The sequence below is a fragment of the Apus apus genome, chromosome 19 (assembly GCF_020740795.1).
Source record: "Apus apus isolate bApuApu2 chromosome 19, bApuApu2.pri.cur, whole genome shotgun sequence".
Taxonomy (NCBI): domain Eukaryota; kingdom Metazoa; phylum Chordata; class Aves; order Apodiformes; family Apodidae; genus Apus; species Apus apus.
In genome coordinates this window covers 2,605,692-2,628,660 of record NC_067300.1, presented here as the reverse complement: position 1 = coordinate 2,628,660, position 22,969 = coordinate 2,605,692, and the positions used below count along the sequence as shown (strand labels likewise).

The 22,969-nt window shown below is 56.8% G+C and overlaps 1 protein-coding gene across 1 annotated transcript in view; it reads right to left on the bottom strand.

The window, feature by feature from the left end:
• LOC127392701 (collagen alpha-1(I) chain-like) overlaps nucleotides 1–22,969 on the bottom strand; it is an 84,202-nt gene that overhangs the window by 16,861 nt on the left and 44,372 nt on the right. The window contains exons 6-29 of the mRNA XM_051636936.1: nucleotides 20,795–21,062; nucleotides 20,298–20,710; nucleotides 18,202–18,246; nucleotides 17,259–17,378; nucleotides 12,643–12,681; nucleotides 12,462–12,515; nucleotides 11,350–11,403; nucleotides 8,699–8,806; nucleotides 7,925–7,978; nucleotides 7,680–7,733; nucleotides 7,517–7,561; nucleotides 7,199–7,252; nucleotides 6,428–6,472; nucleotides 6,062–6,115; nucleotides 5,940–5,984; nucleotides 5,298–5,351; nucleotides 4,918–4,962; nucleotides 4,436–4,489; nucleotides 3,650–3,694; nucleotides 3,062–3,115; nucleotides 2,513–2,620; nucleotides 768–821; nucleotides 457–510; nucleotides 223–267 (exon numbers count right to left, since the gene is read on the bottom strand). Coding sequence (XP_051492896.1) covers nucleotides 223–267; nucleotides 457–510; nucleotides 768–821; nucleotides 2,513–2,620; nucleotides 3,062–3,115; nucleotides 3,650–3,694; nucleotides 4,436–4,489; nucleotides 4,918–4,962; nucleotides 5,298–5,351; nucleotides 5,940–5,984; nucleotides 6,062–6,115; nucleotides 6,428–6,472; nucleotides 7,199–7,252; nucleotides 7,517–7,561; nucleotides 7,680–7,733; nucleotides 7,925–7,978; nucleotides 8,699–8,806; nucleotides 11,350–11,403; nucleotides 12,462–12,515; nucleotides 12,643–12,681; nucleotides 17,259–17,378; nucleotides 18,202–18,246; nucleotides 20,298–20,710; nucleotides 20,795–21,062 — 1,965 coding nt within the window. The remainder of the gene's footprint in view (nucleotides 1–222; nucleotides 268–456; nucleotides 511–767; nucleotides 822–2,512; nucleotides 2,621–3,061; nucleotides 3,116–3,649; nucleotides 3,695–4,435; nucleotides 4,490–4,917; nucleotides 4,963–5,297; nucleotides 5,352–5,939; nucleotides 5,985–6,061; nucleotides 6,116–6,427; nucleotides 6,473–7,198; nucleotides 7,253–7,516; nucleotides 7,562–7,679; nucleotides 7,734–7,924; nucleotides 7,979–8,698; nucleotides 8,807–11,349; nucleotides 11,404–12,461; nucleotides 12,516–12,642; nucleotides 12,682–17,258; nucleotides 17,379–18,201; nucleotides 18,247–20,297; nucleotides 20,711–20,794; nucleotides 21,063–22,969) is intronic.

Genomic DNA, 22,969 nt, shown 5'->3' with positions numbered 1-22,969 from the left:
TAGGAGGGAAGTTGTGGGGTTGGGCAGGTGGTTTCTCAAAACGCTTCACGCAACGCGCAAGAGAGTCAACTGCTCATCCCCGATGTACCCCGGGCAAATTCCCAAGCAGAGCCCAACCCCTCCCATCCAGCTGCATCCTGGGATGTGGCTTCCCAAGAGGTGACTTCCCCATCCCATCACTGATGGCACCAGCACAGGGATGTGGGGACATCTGCTACTTACGGGCATCCCGGGAACTCCGACCAGCCCGCGCTGCCCCACGCGGCCCTGGAAAACAGCAGGGGTTAGGGAAAGCACCCAGCAGCAGAGCTGCAGGTTTGGAGGCAAAGGCAGTGCCTGCAGGCACCATGGGCTCATCCCAAGCCCCCCAGTGAGGGGGCTCCAGGCTGGTTTCAATCACCCACAGCCAAAAGTGCTCCAGGATCCAGCTGGAAGTACCAGCACCTCAATAGTTACCCGGGCTCCCCGTGGTCCTGAGGTTCCCTTTGGGCCATCAGGTCCTCGACCTCCCTGAAATTCACACAAGGGGAAGCAGAAATTGTTTTAAGGCCATCCCTGGAGGTCTCTCTCTGCACCCCAAGGGGATGCATCCAGCCCTGCATGGCCGTGGCTGGGGACCCTCCCCAGGGAGGACAGCGTGGTTCTGTCCCCTGGGTGCAGGACAAGGTGGCCACCACCCTGCCCTCCAGGTGAGGATGAGAGTCACCCTGTGCCCTGCAGGGCAGAGAGGGAAACCTGGGGACACTACAGCACAGGGCAGTGCTGACCTTGGGTCCCTCGCTGCTGTTCAGCCCCACGGGGCCAATCTGGCCCTCTTCTCCCTGCCAGGAGAGAGGAGAGCAGTCAGCCAGGGCAAACAGATGGGATGTCAGAAGAAACTTCTTCACTGAGAGGGTCATCAAACACTGGAACAGGTTGCCCAGGGAGATGGTTGAATCACCATCCCTGGAAGTGCTTAAAAGCCATTAGATGTGGTGCTGAGGGACATGGTCTAACACCAGACTCAGTAGAGTTGGATTCATGGTTGGACTTGATGATCTTACAGGTCTTTTCCAAGCAGGGCAATTCTGTAGCTGTGTGTGATCCCGTGGGAAACCCAAGCTCTGATCCTCTGCCTGCTCCCCCAGCACCACCCCTGCCTCCTGTCGGGTAGGAAAGCAGGGGCTGTGGCCAGAGGTGACATGAATGAAATGGCAATGTGACCTGGGGCACCAGTCAAGCTCTGGAGTGGGGAAGAGGACTTCCCCCATTCCCCAGGATTATAAAACTGGCCAGGAAAAAAAAAAAAAGCTCAGCCTGGTGTTGGCCCAAAACAGCAGAGATGAATGTTTGTTGTTTCTTGCAGATCAAATGGAAGGTGTTTCTAAGGCTTGGGGAGCAGGCACAGCTCCAGGCCGGTGCCATGGGAGGGCAGAGCTGCTCGACTGGTTGGAAGAGGCAGGGAGATGAGTCCTGCTGTGTCTCCACCTCTTGGAGAGCTGGGAGAATTAGTTTCTTACCCTGAAGAGTGAATGTGAGGGCAGATCCAGGCAGGAATTCCAAAAGCCCTCTGAGGGGGAGGGCATCACACGTAAGGGAGGTGACAGACCAGGAAGGTGGGTGGGAAAATATAATCCCCCCCTTCCCTGTCGAAGCTGGAAATCACTCGAGCTGAGCAGCCAGCCCAGCTCCAGCTCCCGGGTGGGAATATTGATCTGCAGCTGGGTTTGTCCATCCTGATAAACCACTCTGAGCACAGGCTGCAGGGACAACAAGCCCCCTAAAACTTGTGCCTTGTTTCTGTGGCTCCTCGAGAGCTGCTGTGCTTGGATCTCAGGAGCTGGGGAGGGTCAAGACCAGGACAGATGCCCTCGGACCTGCTGCGAAGCCCCCACTGAAGCTGCCCTCTCCTGACATCACTGGACCCAGCAGCTAATTTGGGGTCATTGATGGGGGCAGAGCTGAGGGGGCTGGAGCAGCAGGGGCAGAGCTCGGTTGGTGCCAAGTGCTGCGGTGCTGGGGGCACCTGTGACCCCAAGGATGGGGGCTGAGGGGACAGCAGTGCCTGAGAAGTGCAGAAGGAGGTGCCATTAGAGGGGTCCTAGCACCCACCACCCCAGCAAGTGAGGAAATACCAGAGCTGCTGCCAGGTGGGCTTTTTTGGGGGAGGACAGCCCCCTGCCTTCAGCCTGCAGGAGGAGGAAGAGGCAGTGCAGGGTGGCAGAGATGCTGGAGGGAAGGTAGGATTAAGCAGTGGGAGAGAGGGATCACAGAATCCCAGACGGGTTTGGGTTGGAAGAGACCTGAAAGATCATCTGGTCCTAACCCCCCCTGCATGGGCAGGGACACCTCCCACCAGCCCAGGTTGCTCCAAGCCCCATCCAACCTGCCCTTCAACACTGCCAGGGATGGGGCAGCCACAGCTTCCCTGGGCAACCTGGGCTGTCCCCTCCCCACACCACCCCCCTGACAGGACAGACTGGGTGCAGGGATGTCCCACCATGGGACAGTCTGGACCAGCCACAGCACTTACATCTGGTCCCCGGGGCCCTGCTGCTCCTCGGGGGCCAGGAAAGCCCTGCAAGCCTGGCTGGCCCCGATTCCCTGCAGGTCCTTTTGCTCCTTGTGCTCCTTGGGGACCCTTGGAGGAAGAAGACACAGCAGGTCACAGCAAGGCTTGCAAACAAGGGGGACAGCTGTTGCCTGGGGGTCCCTCACCCACGGGCAGGAACCCCCTGGAGAGCCCATCACTGGCTGCCCTGGCTCTCTGCACACCCAGCTTTTGGCATGGAACACCCAGCCTGGGTGAACACCCCACAACCCCCCTTCAAGAGCATCCCTGGGGCACCAACAGTGGGGCAAGAGAACGTTTGAAACAGATGCAGCAGGAAAGCACAGATCAGAGAAGCAACATGGTGGGATCGAGCACAGTCTGAGCTGCCCAGCTCTCAGGGTCCCCCAAACCAGATGCTGGGCCCTGGACATCCCCACCAACCCATCTACCAGCTGGAAAACAGCACATTTCAGCAACACAAGAGGAATCAGCTGAAGGAATCCCCACACAAGCCTGGGGACATGGTACCTTGTCTCCTTGGGCTCCCAGGTCTCCCTTGACTCCACGTGGACCTCGACAGCCCTGCAAGGGCAGCAGAGGTGGAGGGTATGCTCAGAAAACCATGTTGTGCCACCCCTTGCTACCAAAGCATCCTGTGATCTTTTTTTTTGGCACCAATTTTGCCCAATTTAGATCAGAAATCTGGAGCTGGGAGCAGGTGCTGGGTCTGCTCCTCATGGTGGGTGAGCTCCAAAGCTTCTGGGTTCACTCTCCACCAAAGCCTCAGCCTCCCCAGCACCCTGTGCCAATCCCACCACTCCTGAGCAGGTAGGACAGGTGGTGGAATCCCAGCAGCACCATCCTGATAGCAGCATGATGTGGAGCACCTTGTCCTCATGACTGTGTTCCTTAACACAGGCCAAAGCATTCCCAGTTCCCCAGACCTTCCCAGAGCAGACATGATCTTAGGACAAACTGTCATGTCTGAGATCTCCTACAGCCTCTGCCTCCCCAGCCAACTGCAGGTGCCACCTATTCAAGTCCAAACATGAAGAACAAGGAGCTCTGGGCTGCTCTCCTGCCCTCCAGGCTGGGCTGGATGGTGCCATCACTCACCTGCTCTCCTTGGGTGCCCTTTGGACCTGGCAGGCCAATAAAGCCCTTCAGAGAGAGGGACAAAATACACGGTTAGCAAACCAAAAAAAACCAGCAACAAAAAACCCAACACGAAGGGAAAAAATCATCTGCACTGGTGGAGAGTGACAACCCTCCCACGCTGTGGGCTGGGAAGATGCTGATACATGGGAGACACCAGCTCAGCTCTGCAGAGGTGCTGCTGCTGATTCCGTGGTGGGATTTGCTCCCCAGAAGGGAGCAGGGGATGTACGAGCCCTCCCAAGGCTGCCCCCACCCCCAGAGCAGCCCCAAGAGCAGGGGGACAAGGTCCTTGTCAGCCTCCAAGGTGCACACCTGCCTCCCACCCTCTATCCCTGTTGCAAGCAGCAGTTTCCAGCTCTGCAGGTCGGGGTTTCAGCAGGAAAAGCAGACACAGCACGGGCTGTGAGCTCAGGGGGGGATGTGGTGGGTCAGGCAGGGGGATGGCCAGGCTGCCCTGGCCTCCTAACCCCTGAGAAAGGGGGTGCAGCAGGGCAGGGGTGGGGCTGGGGCACCTCTGCTGAGAAATCCCCAGGAAATTAAAATAAAAAGACAATAAAAAAAAATAAATCAAGGTCCCTGCATCAGAGTCTGGAGATGAGGAGCATGGTGACCTTCATGCCCACCAGCCCCTGTGCCCCAAACGCTGCGGGGAGCTGGGGGAGCTGGGGGCAGCAGGACATTCCCCTGCAGTGCTGTGGGGGCTGTGAGGGGCAGGATGGGAGCAACCAGCCCCCATGGACTTACCCCAGGGCCCTCCTGGCCTGGCTGTCCCCTCAGCCCAGGGGCACCCTCTGTGCCCTGCAAGAGAAGTGCTGGCATCAGCCTGTGCCCTGCAGGGCAGGGAGCAGCCAGCCCCCCTGCCTCCCCTCCCCAGGGCTGCCAGGGACCCCCCAGCCTTCATTGATGAGGTCGTTGCCTCCTTCTCCCCTCCAAAAGTGGGAGCAGGGACACCTCACCCCACCTCCCAGGCCCTTCCAGGGAAAGCCCTCAAGCCCAGGGTTCATCAGCACCAAGGTGGAAGCCAGCCAGCAAGAATCACAGGATGGTTGGGGTTGGAAGGGACCCCTGGAGATCATCCAATCCCACCCCCCTGCCAGAGCAAGATCCCCTAGAGCAGATCCCACAGGAACACATCCAGGTGGGGTTGGAATGTCTCCAGAGATGGAGACTCCACAGCCTCCCTGGGCAGCCTGTTGCCCTCAGAGCAAGAAACACGAAGCTCTTACGGTGTCTCCTTTGGGACCAGTGGATCCCTCCATCCCAGCAGGACCCTGGGGAAAAGGGGGTGTCAAGGTTGGGAGAAGAGGGGGTGCTGCTCATTATCCTGCTGTGCAGGTGAGAGCCCAGCCCACAGGAACCCTGCCCAGCCCCCCAGGAGCTGCAAGTCCCACCCCAGGGACCATGTCCCCACCCAATCACCTTTCCCTTTGTCCCCCCCATGCCTGCTTGTCCTGCCCGTGGAACATGAGCCATGAAGACCTGCAGGGTCAAGGACTTCATGTCCATTTACAAAGCACGTAGGGGACAAGCCCCAGCAGCTCCTTCCTCACTCAGATTCATGTGGGGGTGACATGGTGGGCTCCAGTCCAGGACATCACCCACTCACCTGTGTGCCCCTGGGGCCGGGGGGGCCACGTCTCCCCTGCAAGCCCTGTGGTCCCTGCAAAGTGGTGGGGGACAAGGAGCTGCTGTTAGAATTGAATCCCTGCAGGCACCGTGCAAAGTCTGGGGTGCAAAACCTCCCCGGGGAGTTGTCGTGCTGCTGAGGAGCTCCAGGGCTGCCAGATGGAAGGTATGAGGGGACCCCCCCCCCCCCGCCACAGCAAAGGGTTAGAGAAAGGATTCCCACCCCCATTCCAGCCTCTTTGGGGTGAGCTGAGATCACAGCCCAGCTGGAAGAGATCCCTCCAGGCTGGGTGATCCTCAGGACACCCTCCCATCCCAGCTCTCCCACCAGTTATCCCAAGACATCCCATCACTACCGGGTTTGTTCATAGAATTGTTGGGGTTGGAGAAGACCTTCAAGGTCACCCAGTCCAACCATCAACCCAGCCCTGCCCAGGCCACCCCTGCCCCATGTCCCTCAGCACCACATCTACACGGCTTTGAGATCCCTCCAGGGATGGGGACTCCACCCCTGCCCTGGGCAGCCTGGCCAGGGTCTGACAACCCTTTTGGGGGAAGGAATTGTTCCTAATATCCAACCTACACCTCCCTCATGCTTTGATGCAGGCACAACCCAACGTACCTTGGGGCCCTGGGGGCCAGGCAAGCCAAGAGGGCCTGATTCTCCCTGGGGAGAGAGCAGAGATGGAACAAGGTGGCTGGAAAATCCAAAATAGCAAAGGAGGGGAACCAGGGCAGACCCACCTCAGAGCCATTGACACCCTGGCATCCAACAGGTCCTGGCTGGCCTGGCTCTCCCTGGAACACAGGATGGTGCTCAGCCCTGTAGCCACTGGCACCATAAAGGAGGGGGTGGGATGAGCCCCCCTGGGGCTTCTTCCATGGGAGCAGAGGCTGGTGGGGATGCTGGGGGAGCTTTACTGGTGCACATGAGTTTTAACACCGTTTGTCCTTCTGCAGTTCCCTCCCCCCTGACTCCCACTGCCCTTTAAGCAGGCACTCCCTTCCAGCTGGCCAGCAGGGATGAAGTGGTGGCCCATCCCTGCTGCCCATGGTGGCCCTGCAGCTGCCCCAGCCCAGCCACCACCCAAAAAGCTGTGACTGACTTACCATGGGGCCCACAGGGCCTGGGAAACCCCCTGAGCCACCTTCACCCTGGAGCAGGAGAGACAAGGTGCCACTTCTCCAGCCTGTTGTGCTTTGCTTCTCCCCTTCTAGCCTTCACGTCCCAAGTTCCCCCTCGTTCTTCACACCAAGCTACTCAATGTCCCTTCCAACAGCTACCAGGCCACCCCCAGCTCCCCTACTCCCTTCCTGCTTCCATTCACCACCACCAAACCACTTCAGTTTTCCTTTTCAATCCTGGGCAAGCCCTTCCCTGCCTGGTGTGCCTCCCAACCACGTGAAGCCATCAGAACGTTGAGAGCAACCTGGAAAAACCCAGGTGCTGTCAGCCTCATCTCAGGTGGTCACCTAAAATAAACCATGATGGAACCTGCTCTGCAAAGGCTCGTTTCTCTCCACCACCAGCCAGGAGAAAGAGCTGGGGTGCAAATGTCCATGTGGGAGATGTTGGAGGCAAAGGGGAAGCTCCTGCCACCAACATGCAGTGGGACCTTGTGCCTGGTGGCTCTGGGGCAATATCCCCATTGAGCAGAGCCACCTCCAGGACTAAGATAAGGATGCAGTTTAGGTTCAGCTCTCAGAAAAGAACAACCCAAAAAAGAATGAGGAAGTATTTTGTAAGAGCAAATCACAAAGTGGTGCCAGTGACCTGAAAAAGCCCAAGTCCTCCCTCCTCGGACCCATCTTTCCAGTGGGGAGCAGCAGGGTCCTGCACTGCTCCAGGAAGGGCTGGTGACACAAACCAAACCCACTCACCTGCAGCCCCACGGGGCCTGGGAAGCCCATCACACCCTTCAGACCTGCCATCCCCTGGGAGAGAAGCCAGGAGCTGGGTGTCAGTGAGGTGTCCACCTCAGAGCTGCCTCTGCACCATCCCTTCCAGGAGGGTAACAGGGAAAGCACAGAGACCACAAGGGCTTTGCCCAAAGCCAGGAGAACGTGGTCTGGAGCCAGGGATGGAGCTTGGGGCCGTTGCACAGAAGCAAACGGGTCAGCCCAGGAAAAAGGGTGGAGGGAAGGAGCAATCCCAGCAGAGCAGGGTGTGAGACATCCCAGGCTTCCCCAGGGACTCACCTGAAGCCCAGCAGGACCTGGCAGGCCATTTTCTCCCTTCACCCCCTGGAAAAGCCAAAAGCAGCCTGAGCAATGGAGGAGAGCAGGGCCTGGGGGGCCAGAGGAAAGCAACCCACTGCCTGGGCCAGGTAGAGCTGTGAAGAGCAAAGTCAGCCACCCTCACCTTTGCTCCCTTCTCTCCTTTCTCCCCAGCTGGTCCAGGGTCACCCAAGAAACCCTGAAACAGGAACAAGGACATGTGAGTCCCAGCTGGACCATCAGGAGCTACAACATGACTGCTGTGCCCCCAAGGACTGTCCGTGGGGTGCAGGGAGATGGGGACCCTCCAGCTTGTTGCTAAATGAGGCAGCTCCAGAAGAAAAGCCTGGCTGCTTGTCCCCAGCACAGTGCCACCCAGAGCCACCTTACCTCTTCTCCTTTCTCACCAGCCAGCCCCTGGTCACCCTGGAAGCCCTGCAGTCCCTGGGGAGAGGGAGGAAGGAGCAGAGAGGCTGCTGAGGGGCTGCCCAGCACCTCCCACCATGGCCAGTTCCAGCCCCACTCCCCCCTGTGCCAGCAGCTCCTGCCCTCGGCCACCCCAGTGTAGGCTCCCAGGGGGCTGCTGAGAGCCCCAAACTTCTCAGCATGGCCCAGTCCCTGTCACCATCCTCCAAAAAGCCCCCTGAGAAAACTTCCAAGCCCAGGTGTGCTGCCCATATTCCCCAGGGATTGCTGCCAGGGGGCTGGAAAAGGACAGGGAGCATCAGGCTGCCAAGTGGCCAGCTCCATGGCTTGAGCACTAGCCAGGCACTCCAGAATTGCTCCTGTTTCTTTCTTCCCCCCCCCCAAGTTATTGTCTCCCCAAGTTATTCTTCCCCCCAAGGAGGTTCAGGTGCAGAGGAGCAGCCCAGCCCTGGGTTCAGGCCCACCACAAGGCAGGTTCTGCAGCCCTAGGGTTATCCCACCCGCCCCTTCACACACAAGTGTGATGTTCTACAGCTTGATTTTTAGGAAATAAGAACCTCGAGGCACTAATCCAGGACTGCCTGGGTTTGTAGGCTGAGGAGGAATATTTTAGGTAAAGGAGACAAGGGGACATGAGGAGCAGCAGCTTTAGGAGCCTTTGGTCTCCTGCCTGGGGCTGTGGCTTCCCCACCTGGATGCTGGCCACGTTGTGGCTCTGCCTGCTTGTCTGTGGCTCACCTGCTCCCCTGGCAGCCCCCATGACCCAGGTTTGCCATCCAGGCCAGGGAGACCATCTGAGCCTGGGTAACCTGCACGTCCTGGAGAGCCCTGGAACCCAGGTTCACCCTGGGGAGAAAAAAAATAAGCACAGAAAATGAACAAATCCACATCGTTATGAAACCAACAAATTAAAGGCTGAGCTCTGGCCTGTCTGGTGCTGTTGCAGCAACACCTGCTGAGCACCAAGGAGCTCTCAAGGAGACAGGGAGGAACAAAGGGGATCAGAGAATGGTTTGGGTTGGAAGGACCTTAAAGATCATCCAGTTCCAACCCCCCTGCATGGGCAGGGACACCTCCCATTAGACCAAGTTGCTTCAAGCCCCAGGCAAAGGCAGGGAAGCAGGTCTGGGGTTTATGCCCAAAGCCATTTGTGATGCTTTCCCACATGCAGGAGCATGAGCAGATCCTCTGGACTGAGCATCACCAGCCAAAGCTCAGGGGCAGCCTCTTTTACCCCTTAGCTCACTGCCAGTGCTGAACTGAGGCAGGATAAGGGGCAGCCTGGATCAAAGAGAAGACATTTCCCTTCAAATCGTTCTGTTTGGATTTCTCGACAATTTTGGTCAAACCCAAAGGCTGGGCTTTGGTTTAGTTTGTGAAGTCAGAGCTGGAAGGAAGGGCAGAAAGGTGCAGCTGCCTCGTTGCTCCTCAAGTGGAGAATCTGGTTTGTGAAAATACCAAAGTTTTTTGGGGGGAGTTTTGCTTTTCCAGCTCCCTCCCCCAGGGGCTTCAGCATCACCCAGCCAGGCACCCATGCCTCCCATGCTCCCTGGTGGCCATGCATGCTTGGGGCACCCAGCCCAAAAGCCAGTGTTTTTTGCCCCATTCCACTTCCAGTCTCAGCTCCAGGGAATATTTCCTGGGATTTGCAGTTTTTCAAGGAAGAGACATGGGCTGTGGCATGAGCCACCTCTGGCCACGCTCTGGGGCAGGCAAGCCCCAGCAGATGGGCCAAATGCACAACTGACCGTGGGCAAACCCAACCCAACCGTGTGCTCAGGGGTGAAGCACGTGGGTGAAAACCTTCCTCCTCTTCCTCCCCCCTGCTGCCATCTGATCAGCCTCCCCTGGACAGTGGGAGCAGGGAGTGGAGCCCTGCTGGAGACAGCACCAAAGACCTCTTGGGCCAAGGTCTAGTAGAAACATGAACCTTCAAAAAACCCATCCCAGCCTGGTCAAGAGCTGAGTCCAAAGCTGAGTTGAGTTTTCCTGCTGGAAACCCACTAGGCAAAGCCTTCAGCAGATGGCAAAGCAAGAGCAGGAGAGCAGGGGGCTGGGGACAGGGCTGTGGCCATGACAAAAGCCCCCAGGCTGAAGACATCAGACTTGCAGATGGACTGTGATGGGTAGAAAACATTTGCTCCTTTCCATTTCTGTGCTCCCCCCACCCTGAACTGCTACTTCCCCTTTGCAGATCCTGTTTGTGTGAAGATGGAAAAAAAACTTTGGCACCTTTTGGTTGAGTTACACTGACAGACTCCAGTGTTTACACTCAGCTGGCTCAACCCAGTCGGTGATGCCTTCCAGATGTTGGCAGCTGGTAAAACACTATCCCTGGGGCACAACCCTTCTGTGAGGGAGTGGGGCCAGGGGTGACAGGACACCTGGCAGCAGGACATGTGATGGAGAGCAGATGCAGTGGTTGATGCCATAGCTGCATTCCTTACCCACAGTATCACCTCCTAACTTTTGACTTGACTTTTTGGGACTCACAGGTTGAACACAGCTGCCAGGAACCAGCCCATGTCCTTCTCACCAGCTCATCTAAATCCTCCTTCAGCATTGATCCATGTAAACCCAGCCTGTCCTGGGCGCTTCTTCTGAAGCCAGAGGAAAATCCACCCCAGTTTTGGAGAGGAAGAGATGATGACAGATAAGATGGCAGGAGGAAAGGAAGGTCATCTCTGTGAGGGAGCCAAGGGGACCTTGGTGCTGTGGTTAAGGTTCCTGGGGAGATGCCATGAAGGATGTGAAACTCTGGAGGGCTGAAGGAAGATGGTTGCTCCAGTAGATGGGTGAGCAGGAAGATGAGGAGCAGCAGGGGTGGGCACTGCTGTCCCTTCAGAGCAGCCCAGCAGCACCCAGGACAAACAAGCAGGAGGCAGGGGGATGCTGAGGGACATGGACTCTGTTGAGAGGGACAAGAATTGGGATGCACCAGCTCTTCCCATGAGGGCTGGGTACCAGCAAGCACAGGTGAGAAGTTCCAGCCATGCTGGGAGATTGGGACATCTGCTCTCCTTTCCCTTTGCCCACGAGGGACCCAAACCCCACAGCAGCCCTGCTGGCTCAGCCTGGGCTGTGTCCAGGTCCCAGCAGCTCCCACCACAGAGCACAGCCAAGCTCACAGAGCCACGGGGCAGGAGGTGGGTGGTTCCCAGAAGGTAACAAAAAAAAAGGACACAACGCTTTTGGGACAAACCATGGCAATCTGTGTCCACCTGCCTGGGAAGGCAACGGGTGACACGTGGAAGAGTCCAGCACCTGAAGAGACTGTGCTGAGCTGTCCCTGAGCCCAGGCACCCTGGGATCACCCTCCCCTGGACCCCCCTGGGGCACTTTCTACCCCTCCATGGTGGGCTCTGCACCCCCACCAGCGCCCCACTCACCGTCTGTCCCCGCTGCCCTTTCTCGCCCGGCTCCCCGGGGTCTCCGTTGGGTCCCTGTGCACAAACAGGGGCTGAGTCAACAAATGTGCCCCCTCAGCCCACCCTGAGAGCAGCCCGAGCCCTGCAGGGGCTGTCATGGGTGAGGGGGAGGCAGGGATGGCACCCGAGCAGTGCAGACAAGGCAGGGCAGAGCGGGGGGATCTGCCACCACCCTGTCCTTCTCCAGGGGGTCTGTGGCCAGGGCAGGTTGGGAAGCAGTGACAGATGCAGTTCCCTGGTGCTTTGGTGCCCTACAGAAGGACAGGATGGAGAGTTTTGCCTTCATTTGCTTTGCCTCGTTGTTGGCAGAAGCCAGCCAGGGGTCAGGGAAGCATCATCCAGCCATCCTGGGGCTGCAGACCCACCAGTGCGGGGCTGGCCCCATGCAAGGACCCCTTCAGCTGGTCTCAGGCTGGGTTTTGTGCCTCTGGAAGGGCCCCACATGGTTCTTATCAAAACAGGGGGGCAGGAACCCAATGCCTAGGGGAGGAGAAGCCAGCACTGCTCAGCTGGCAGCCACAGGGGCAGGGACACAGGGAAACCCAGGGACCTGGGCATCAACCATCCCCCGGGGGGCACAGAATCGTAGAGCCACAGACTGGTTTGTGTTGGGAGGAACCTTCAAGATCATCTCGTTCCAACCTTCTGGCCACGGGCAGGGACACTTCCCACCAGCCCAGGCTGCTCCAAGCCCCATCCAACCTGCCCTTCAACACTGCCAGGGATGGGGCAGCCACAGCTTCCCTGGGCAACCTGTTTGAAGGTCTCACCACCCTCACAAAGAAGAATTTCTCCTGATGTCTCCCCTCAATCTCCCCTCTTCCAGTTTAAAGCCATTCTCCCCTGTCCTATCACATTGTTTGGGTGGGAAGTGGACAAACAAACCATCAGACTTCTTTGAAACCCAACCCAAGGCCCTCGATTACAGGGCAGCAGATACTTTTTTGGGTCAGCCCAGGAGTCTGCAAGTCACTGGGGACATGGACTCTTCAAGCTGCCCCAGGCAGCTGGGGTGGCAGTGGGGACAAGCAGCTCCCAGCCACAGAGGGGACACTGGGGCTTTCCTTACTTACAGGTGCTCCTGTCTTCCCTGGATGTCCTGGGGGTCCAGGGGCTCCGGGTTTTCTCTGGATTAAAAAGAGAAGTGTTAGTAAGACAAATCTCCCTGATGAAGTGCCCAGAGAGAGGAAAATGCAGCTGATGAAGCTGAGGGAAAAGCAAACCACAGAAAAGCTGCTGAACGGGGATACTCACCGGCCAGCCAGAGTGTAGGAGCTGGTAAAAGGATGATTGCTGAAAGGAGAACGAGGGGAAGGGGGGAGCAAAATGTCAAAAGAAAAATCTAAACGAGAAAAGAAAAATATCAAAATCCCTTCTGGCTGGTTTTTGTACCTTTCTTGTCTCTTGGGAAGACACAGCAACGAACCACTCCTCTCAGTAACTATTATTTATTTCATGTGGATGGAAGTCACAGGACAAGATTTAACCTGAGGGCAACTTCTGGCCTCTTAGCAGTTGAGGATGGAGACCCCAGTTCTGAAGTTTGCTGCAATTCAGCTCCCCCAGGGACACCCAAACAGCCTCAGGACACCAGAGATGCTTTGCACTAGAAACGTGGCTGGTGGTGAGTGCAGGTACCACAATATTAAGCCCTGCTTGGACTAAAACCAGCTGTTTTGACACTGCAGTTTGCTCCAGGTGGGAAACCTCACCTGACCAGGCCCATCTGAAGCCTCAGGAGACCCCCCAGCAGCTTTCTCCTCACTGCTCCCTGCAGCCAAGTCTTTCCTGCACCTCCCATTTTTCAGAAGACCAGATGACCACAAAGAGGAAAGAAACCCAACCACCCAAAAGCCACAGGGTAGGCTAATCCCACCCTATTTCAAAGCCAGCATAAAGGTCCTAAAAACTCACAGCACAGCCTCCTCTCCACACAATTCCAAGCCAAGTTTCCCCAGGTTTTGGGAGATGCCCAGGAAACACAATGTCTATCTCCAGCCACCAGCCTCCTCCTGCCCTCCCAGCAGCACAAACCACAGACCCTCAGGAGGCACAACCCCACCTTGCCTCCTTCCCAGGGTGAGCCCAGGCACCTCCTCCAAATCCCAGCTCACACCAAAGTCTAGGAAAAGCCCCCCCTTTTGCTCCTCACCCTGATTCCAGGCAGCTGGAGGGGCAGGTTTCCCAAGTGCTCCCCAGCCTCAGGAGCCCTGGGAAACCCCCTCCTTTCCCAAACCCCTTCCAAAGATCCATCCTCCAATACCAGAAGAGAGAGAAGGGGGAAAAGCCAAGGATCTCATTAAGGAAAATAAACACAGACCTTTCAACATCTGGGAATATTTCTAGTAATGAGAGGGCCTCTTGGGGCAGATGATGGATGGATGCCTTTAACTGGCTCGAACCAGGAATCTCAGTTCCTTTCAAGTTGATCCCAAGGGGATTACCACGAAGGAAGGGGTTCAGTCCCTGCCAGCCTGCCAGGGCCAGTTCATGGTCCTCTTCTCCAGCCAGTTCTCATTTCCCTCAAAAGCTTCTCACAAAACCTGCTTTTTCTGGGGGGGTTTGGAGCATGGCCAACTCTTTTGCCTTGCCTCAGGAATCAGTGAACTCACATTCACTCGGGACAGGATATTATTTCATTAGACTTTAAAAATAATAATAATAAAAAAAAAAAAAAATATAGTCCAACCTACTAAAAAGGGGGAGGGAAAAAACCAAACCCACGGGAGATGTGAGCTTGTATTTCAGAGCACCAGATGTTAAGGAGAGGGGAGACAAATTAATTGCCTTCTGCAGTTTCAGCAGGAAATAGTTGGCACTTTGCTGGCTGCAGCCCTGGGGAGCAAAGTGCCAGGTACAGGGATCCTTGGGGCAGAGGAGGGGCAGGGATCACCCTGTGGATCTGTGCTCCTGCAAAACTCCAGCTGGGGAGCAGTGCAGAGCAAACCTTTGACAGCTCTGCAGGGAGTGCCCTGCAGCATGGTCCTGGCCCACCCTGTGACCACCACCCCCAGCCCACCCTGTGACCACAGCCACACAGCCCAGGCTCTCACAAGCTGCCTTAGCTGCCAACTTGTCAGCAGCAAGAAGCCCCCAAAGGTTCCCTCCTTTTTGCACGGAGCATCATTTGCTTTTGCTGGACGATTTACCAGCCCTCATTGCCCAGCTTGACCTCCTGCTTTTAAAGTTATTGGGGGAGATAAGAAGCCTGGATTCCAGCCCTGCAGATTAAGCTCCCTAATAACTGTGGGAGCTCCAGTTCTCCTTCCCCAGCCTGTTGGATTCCACCTCTGCCAAAGCCAGCACTGCCACAGCAAGACAGCAACAGCTCCTGCCCCCGGGCTTACCCTGAGACAACTTCTTGGCAAACCCAACGTCTGTCAACGTGTTGTGGAAAAAAAAGCAGGACAGGGGCTTGGGGCAGAACCACAGTGGCCTTCAGCTGCTTTTGCTCAGTTCCCACGGGCAGCAAAGGCTTGTTTCACTGGGAAGGAGCTGGAGACACCACTGAGCACCCCAACCACCATCCCAGCTCTGCCACAGTCCCGGATGTTTTCCCAATCCATCACACCACATTCCATCCCCCAGGCCTGCGAGGTGGCTCCTCTGAGGTGGCTCCAGAGGCTGAGCCAACAGCAGATTCCAGCCCCCCCAGATGTGCCCCCAGCCCAGCCCCCAGATCCCAGGCTTTGCAAGAGCAGCACCAGGACAAGCCACCACGTTTCTCCAGCACGTTGTGGTTTGTTGGTTTTTTTTTTTTTGGGGGGGGACCTGCAGGAGCAGCCAGCCCCCCCATCCTGCCAGCAGCCAGCATTCAGCTTTTCACCCCTCTGCTTATCTCAACAGAGATCAGCCCAGCCCAGGGCTTTGCACTCCCTGTTTCCTGCTCGCCCAGCAAAACGCCAGCCCTGGGGTCATCCGGCCACAGACACAATGGCCCAGAGAGGCCCTTGGGGTGCCCCACGTCCCCCCCCTGCCAGACACTGCCTTCCCCTCCAGATCGGCACCTTGCCAAGGCCACGGGCTGAGAGCCAGCAGGATCCCAGCCCCAGCAGCCCTCCAGCCTCAGCTTCCCCAGGCCAGAGCAGCTCCCGCCAGCGTTCCCAGCCTGCAAGCACCAGAGGTGGTGGTGCTCCACAGAAATCCTGCTCCATCACGGAATCACCTTGGTTGGAAAAGGCCTTCGAGGTCATCGAGTCCAACCATCAACCTGGCACTGACAAGCCCTTAACTAACCCACGTCCCTCAGCACCACATCTACATGGCTTTGAAACCCCTCCAGGGGTGACTCCACCCCTGCCCTGGGCAGCCTGTTCCAACGCTTGACAAACCCTTCAGTGAAGAAGTTGTTCCCAACATCTAACCCAAACCTCTCCAATCCTATGGAACATCCCTAGGCATGAATGTTGCTGCCTGCAGAACAAAGCCTGGGGTCCCTTCTTAAATGAAGACTGGAAAAAAGACAAAACACAAACCGATTCTGACTGAGTGTGCAGAGCCCAGAGCTCCAGCAGCCCTGCCAGGTGCTGCAGCCAGGTCCTGACAACAGGAACTGACTATGCAGATGTCCCCCCAGCACCCTGGGAGGAAGGCAATGCCCTGGCACAGAGATGGAGACACTCTCTGGCACTGTAGGCTTCTTGCAACCAACATCTCCAGCTCGCTTTCCCCATTCCCTCTGGTCCCACCCTGAGTGCCTGAGATGGCTCTTGTGAGCATTGATAACAGCACCTGCTCTAGAGCAGCAGGACAGGAGAACACAGAGGTTCTCCAAGTCAAACAAGATACCTCCCAGTGACCAGTGCTGCTGCACTTCTCAGGAGGAATCCAATACTCTCTTCTGCAGCTGCTTCAATCCAATCCAACACAAAACTGAAAGAAATCTGACCCAAGGACTCTGGTTGGTCAACCCAAGCTCGGAGCCAGACCAGCACAGGGCCACTCTCCACCTGGTACCTCCAGCCAGCATCATCCCTGGGGGCATGTCGTGCTGGCAGAGCAATGTCCTCCTCACTCACCAGCACTGAAGACATCAGCCTGAGAGCAGAGGGTGCCATCACCCCTCCTCACAAATGAGTGAGCTGAAGTCTAACGTCCTGCCTGAGGTCATCAAAGCTGTCAGAGAGCACTGAGCCTGGCATCTCCTCATGCCATCCCTCTGGCAGGAGTCAGGGAGCCTGGAGGAGGCTGGATGGGTCCTTGCAGCTGTGGGTCCCAGGGAGCTGTACAGGAATCCCCTCCCTGCTCCTGCTCTCCCCACAGCAGCAGGGTTCAGGTGAGAAAAATATCTTGGCAAGAAGCTCGAAGGGCACAAACCCTGTGAGGCCACCATGGCACCCAGCTGGGGCATGGCAGAGAACTGGGATATGATGGAAAACAGGAGGAATCATACAGGAATCAGAATAGTTTTGGTTGGAGAAGACCTTTAATATCATCGAGTCCAACCGTTAACCCAGCCCTGCCAAGGCCACCACTGAACTGTGTCCCTAAATACCTGGTACCCAGCAGTGCAGAGCAGGAGAGGAGCTGCCCCTACACTGCTTGGGTATCCTTTGTCCCTTATCCTACAGGAGACCACCCCTGGGAGGTGTGTGCTCCACAGGGACCTGACATCTGCCAGTCATTCACAGGGGAAAGAGGGACATCTGTGTCAGCCTGGCTGTCAACAGGGGTCTAGGGCAGCTGCCCACAGGTTGACATCCTCCCTCTGCCCCTGCCTGCCTACCCCACCTCTGCCTCCCCACCTGGAAAATGAGGAATCTCAGACCCACCCCAAACCCTTCCCCTCCAGCTCTCATCCCAGCCTGCACAGGAGCTGACTGGGAGGTGTCGCTGGAGCCCCCCAAGCACTCGCCCACCACGTCACTCACCGTGAAGGTCTGCCAGTCCTCCCTGGAGTTCCTCCACAGGACAATGGTGGGGACACCAGGGATGCCCACAGGGCCTGGGTCACCCGGGGGGCCTGTCCTGCCCACGGCTCCAGGGTACCCCTAGGAGGACAAGGGCAGCTCCTTAAAACCAGCCAGGGTTGAACAGCCAACACAGGTTGGACACGGGCTGAGTCAAGGCAGCCTCTGAGCAGAGCTGGGGTCAAGGCACATTCCTGGGTTCAAAGCAGCTCTTCAGTGCCAAGGAACCCTGACAGCAGGGGAAGCAAAAGCAATGAGCTCCACACACACGTGCCTGTGCCCAGACCCATCTGCACACCACAGGTGTGGATGCTGAGACACACACACAGAAGTGGCAGGACTCCTGGGACAACTGGTTTGCTCCTCCATGGCTTGGGAAAGATGGAAACTGCTGTGAAAAACGTGCCTAGGAGCACTCTTGCTGTTGCACTGGTGGGGAAACTGAGGCACCACCCTTAACCCGGAGCAGCTCCAGGCATCTGGCAGTGCACACAGCAGCAGACCCAGCTGTGCTGTGCAGGCTGCCCAGTGCCAGGCTCCCCAAGCAGGGAGGGCACCCGTGGGTCTGACAGATGTCCCTCCAAGATGAGTTGGTGGATACCCCACGGGGTTGGACTTTGGGACACACCAGCATCCCTCCTCCAGGTGACCTGAGCTAAAGCTGCTTCACCTGCCACCTCCGCAGTGTCATTAAGTGGCTCAGAGAAAGGACAGGCCTTAAAATACCCAGTCAAAATTGTTCTTTCCTCTTCCAAACACACATCAAGGGCCACCAGACTGCAGCTTCAGAAGGTCACACTGCCCTCTTGATGAAAAGCAGGCAAACCAACCCAAACCACCCATGACATTTGCCCTGGACCCTACAGCCCATCCTGTACCTTCCCATGTTTTCCTGGATACTCACTTTGTCTCCTTTGGGTCCCACCAGTCCACGTCTCCCAGGACAGCCCTGAAAGGCAAAGGAGGAGAGCTCAGTCACCCCAAAGGGGGACCCCCCACAACCAGGGGACATCCCACAGTGGCTGGGTGACCCCCTGCCACAGCCAGGGCCATCCAAACCCCAGGGAAGCAGCAACTGAAATGGCTAATTCAGAGCAAACCAGGAGTGCCAAGCCTCAAAGATACACCCCAAAACGTGGTGGGGGGGTGGTGGAAAGCCACCCTGTTTTATCCTTATTTCATGCAACTCCCTTCCCACCCTCCTGCCCTCAGAAAGCAGCTCTGCTTGGCCAGCTGAACAGCAGAATCCTGCAGCATCCATCATGGAAACCCCCTGGACCATATGGCCAGGGAGCAGGAGCACATTTCCTGCCAGCTGGTGAGGAAAGACAGTGAGTGAGGAAAAAGTCCCATGAAGCTGGACCACGGCCACAGGCTCCACCTGTAGTCTGGATAAGGATGCAAACATCTGCAGCTTCTGACTTTTGTGATCTAGCCCATTTCTAGCCAAAAAAAATGCACATTTTGGCCCAGCAGACCCCACTTTAGGGCTTCCCAAAGCATCTGTCCAGAAAAAACCAAAGTCAGGGGGGAGATTCCCAGCTTTTCTTGAGGAAAGAAACCGACCTGGAAGATGTCAGCAGAGACTGGTAACACACTGGGCTGAGCACAGTGTCTACTGGTGTGTCTGCTGCAGAGCTGCAGCTCTGACAGCTTCCATTACAGCCACTGGTTTTGTTCTGAGCTTGCAAAGAGCCTTGTTGGAGCCCAGCAGCCAGCTGGAGAATCCACAGGGAATGACCAGCACAGACACAAACATCCCTATGGCCACCAAGGCAGCCCCACTCAGGCAGCAGCCAACCCAGCCCCCACTGCTGGGGGGGTGCCCAAGGAACCAGTCCTCCAACACAGTCATGATGGTCCACCAAGGACCCTGCAGTGCACCTGGACTTTCTCTGAGGTCACCAAAGAGCTGTTCCTCCTCCTGCTCCACCTCCAGCATGAACACCAACCCCGCAAAGCCTCCAGGTGCAGTCCTAGGGTGGAGGGGCTGGACCCAGCTGAAGCAGCTCTGAAGCTGGTGCCTTTTTGTGCAAACCCAGAAAGGACAACTCAGAGCACCAGGAGCAACGAACCCAAGGGCTGTCACATTTTAGGAGGGGAAAATGACAAATGAATCCAGGAGGCAGCTGATGGTTGGCCCTGCCAGCACCACTCCCCAGCCACAACCCTCCTCCTGATGCTCCCAGACAGCCCCTGGCTGCAGGGAGGGAAGATCTGATCTCCTTGTCACCCCAGCCCTGCCACCAGATGCCTCCAGCAGGTTGCAATTCAAGCCTGCAAATAGAAACTGCATCTCTGCTCCTAAAGAGCCAGTGCTGAGACTGAGGAATCAAAACCTAAACAAAGAGAAAAACAAGAAGAAGTAGAAAAAATAAGCCTGTGGGGAGGTGCTGCCAGCTGGGAACCCCCATGAGACACTGTCTGGGAAAGCCAAGGAGCTTTGGAATATTGGCAACATGATGAAATCCCTGCAAGGAGGATTAGCAAGATCATAGAAATCAGCAGCTTTTAAAGGAACAATCACTTTCCACTTCTCACAACTTGTTATTGGGGGTTTTTTTCCCTCCACCAATCTCCAAAGCTTTGGCAGTGGGTGATGGTTGGGATGGGTCCTGAGGGCATGAGGTCTGGGGGGTCTGCAGTCCATAACTGCCCTGAACAGCACCAGGGGCACCAGCAGGACTTGACAGGATGAGAAATAAACCTCCATCCACACCCTCTGACCGGAACAGCTCCTCAAAGTGCTTTGGCAAAGGCATAACCATCTCCAAAAGGGTGGCAAACCAGACATACCCCAACCTGCACCCAGGGAAAGGACCCGTGGTGGGGCAGGTGGAGGTCTGTTCCCCACAGATTTCCCTGCCAGTAAGAGGAGGAAAACCCCACCATTGAAAAGCTCGAGGCTAAACCCCCCTTATTTCCAAACCTTTCAGAAACCAGGCTCTTTGCAGCCTGTGCCCACCACCCACCCTTCCCCTGCCATGATCCCTCACTCACTGGCAGCCCTGGTGGTCCCGGCAGCCCCGGTGGTCCTGGCTTCACCTGCCCCTGCTGCTCTTGTGCCACTGGTGAGAGGGGGTGTCCTGGGTGGGCAGCACTGTCCCCCAGCCCTGGGGCAACAGGGCTGGCTGGCACTGCAGGATGCTCTGGGACACCCACTGCTGACCCTGTCCCCGGGGAACCTCTGGCCACGGTTCCTTTGGGAGCAGCTGCCTGAGGTGCCGACGGGGAGACCTTGGTGAAGGTGGCAGGCAGGTCCAGGGGGGTGAGGGCATCACCAGGCTTGCTGGGTGACAGCACCCACCCCATGGTGTCCCCATCACCCGTCACCTTCTCCGTGGTGACGTTTTCCTCCTGGGGGTCAGAGCCTCTCTCCTTCTTGGCTGCTCTGTGTGTTTTGGGGGAGGCTCCTGGGTGGAGAAAAGCAGCATCAGGTACTCAAGCATGGCAATGGTGTGCAGGAGAAATGGAGGAAACCATCACCACGGACTCACCAGGGTTCCCAGCCACCCACAGGCTGCTCCTGCCAAGCCCTGGCCTGCCAAGGCCTGTGATTTTATTATAGGTGGAGTTCAAGAGCTCAAAGCCTTCATCCTCGATAGAAAGGCTGCCCTCCTCTTCTTCCTCCTCGGCTGATGGCACCTCAGGAGCTGAGAGGAAAGCCAGGGTGCTCCCATCAGGCTGGAGGTTGGGGGTCTCCTGGGCAGCCTCCCACCTCCAAGGTGGCCCCGGGGCCAAATCTGAAGTGGTGAGTCTGGAGTCCTGAAAAAGAAGAAGGAAACACAACATGAGATGTCAAGTTTTCACTTTTTTCCCTCCCCCCCTGCCTTCCCTGCCCAACACCCTCGTGCTCCTTCATTTCCCACCTGCACAGAAGCTTCCAAGAGGGATGAAGAAGCTCAGAGCTCAGCAGCTCCAGGCAGGAGCCCCCCAGCTCCACTCCAGGGCAGCCCCTCAGCAACAGGCTGGGCCCTCCAGCCACCAAAAAAAACCCCCAAACTCCCCAAAGGACAGAGTCCAGAGTGACACCAGCTCAGTCTGCCCCTTTGCTCTGTGATTCTGCTCCCTCTGCACATTTCCAGGCTCCTGAGGGTCTCAGGGGAAGGGTGCAGGCAGGGCAGGGGGGACCTGGTCCCCTCCCACCCTTCCAGGGCTGCTGGCAAAGCTCCAGCTTGGAAGGGGAAGGTGGACACAAGCCCATCTGGAGCCTGCAGATGCTTGAGGCACATTAATTTAAGGCAGTGCCTTGCAGGAGACTCTGCAGCTGCCACATGATGTGGTCCCTGCAGGACAGCATGGGTGACAACAGCTCTTGCAGCCCTCCAGACACCAGCAGAGCCCAGACACCACCCGTGGGTGGAGGGAAAACACCGTCAGAAACATCCCCACTCAGGACAGAAGCACTGACTGTGAACAAAAGGAGCTCAGCTTTAGAGAGTGACCTGCATCTCAGCACCCACCCCTTCCACATCCAGCCCCAGGGGGGGTCAGGCACTTGCACACTGAGCCCCAGCCCCAGGGTTGGGTTGGTTGGTGGGTGTGAAGGACCTTGGCCTCTCCTGGCTCAGCTGGCAGCATCTCCACCAGCCCCACATGCCCATCACCACCCTGCTCGCAGCTGGCTCCGTTCTTCCTCCAAGCTCCACAGGCACGGACAACCCAGCTGACACGGCACCAAGAAGAGCCTGGTGACACCTCGGTTGGTGGCATCTTGGGGCTGGTGCCATGCAGCTGATGGAGAGAGTCTGCAAGAAGTCACTAGAGGGAGATGCAGGCCCACACTTGCCTTGCGGGGCTGCAGAGGAGGAGCAGAGGGTAAGGAAACACAGAGCATCCCTCCCATAGTCCTTCCCATCCTATCTTCTGTTGATGGAACCCACTGACTCTGCTCTGCACCACGGACCATGCTTGCTGGGGAGCACCAAGAGGGATTTGCATGGACAGGAAGCAGAAAAAGCAACAGTTCCTCTGCCAGAACTGGGGATTCTGCAGGTCAGAACCTGATGGTACTGCTGGGTCAGGGGATCTGGCTCCAGCCAAGCCCAAATTTGGAGGGCCCTGGGAAGCAGAGGAGCTTCTGTAGGCAGCAGGAGCTGCTGAAGCCTTTGCTCTGCTGCTGGATGCCACACCACCAGCTTGGAGAGTTCCAAACTTCCCGTCTCAAGTGGGGGAGGAAAAGTCAAAAATTTTCATTTTTCAATTTTCAAATGTCAAATGTGAAGAGTTTCTTTTAAAAACAGCTGCAATGCTTCTCTGTCAACTGGCAACATCCTCCTTTTTTTTTTTTGGGGGGGGGGGAGGGGGGGGGTCCCATGTCTTTGTTCTATATAATTTGTTATAATTCTCTTTGGTTTCAAGCTTTCATGCACAAATGACTTTCCAAGCTAAACCCCATCACAAATCAGACAAAAACGTGTTTTGTGTTGCTTTGGTTTTTTTCTTCAAATGTCAAAATCATAGAATCACAGAATCACAGGATCCCAGGGGTTGGAAGGGACCTGGAAAGACCATCCAGCCCAACCCCCCTGCCAGAGCAGGGGCACCCAGAGCACATCACACAGGAACGTGTCCAGGGGGGTTGGAATGTCTGCAGAGAAGGATACTCCCCAGCCTCTCTGGGCAGCCTGGCCCAGGGCTCTGTCACCCTCACAGGAAAAAAAAATTTCTGA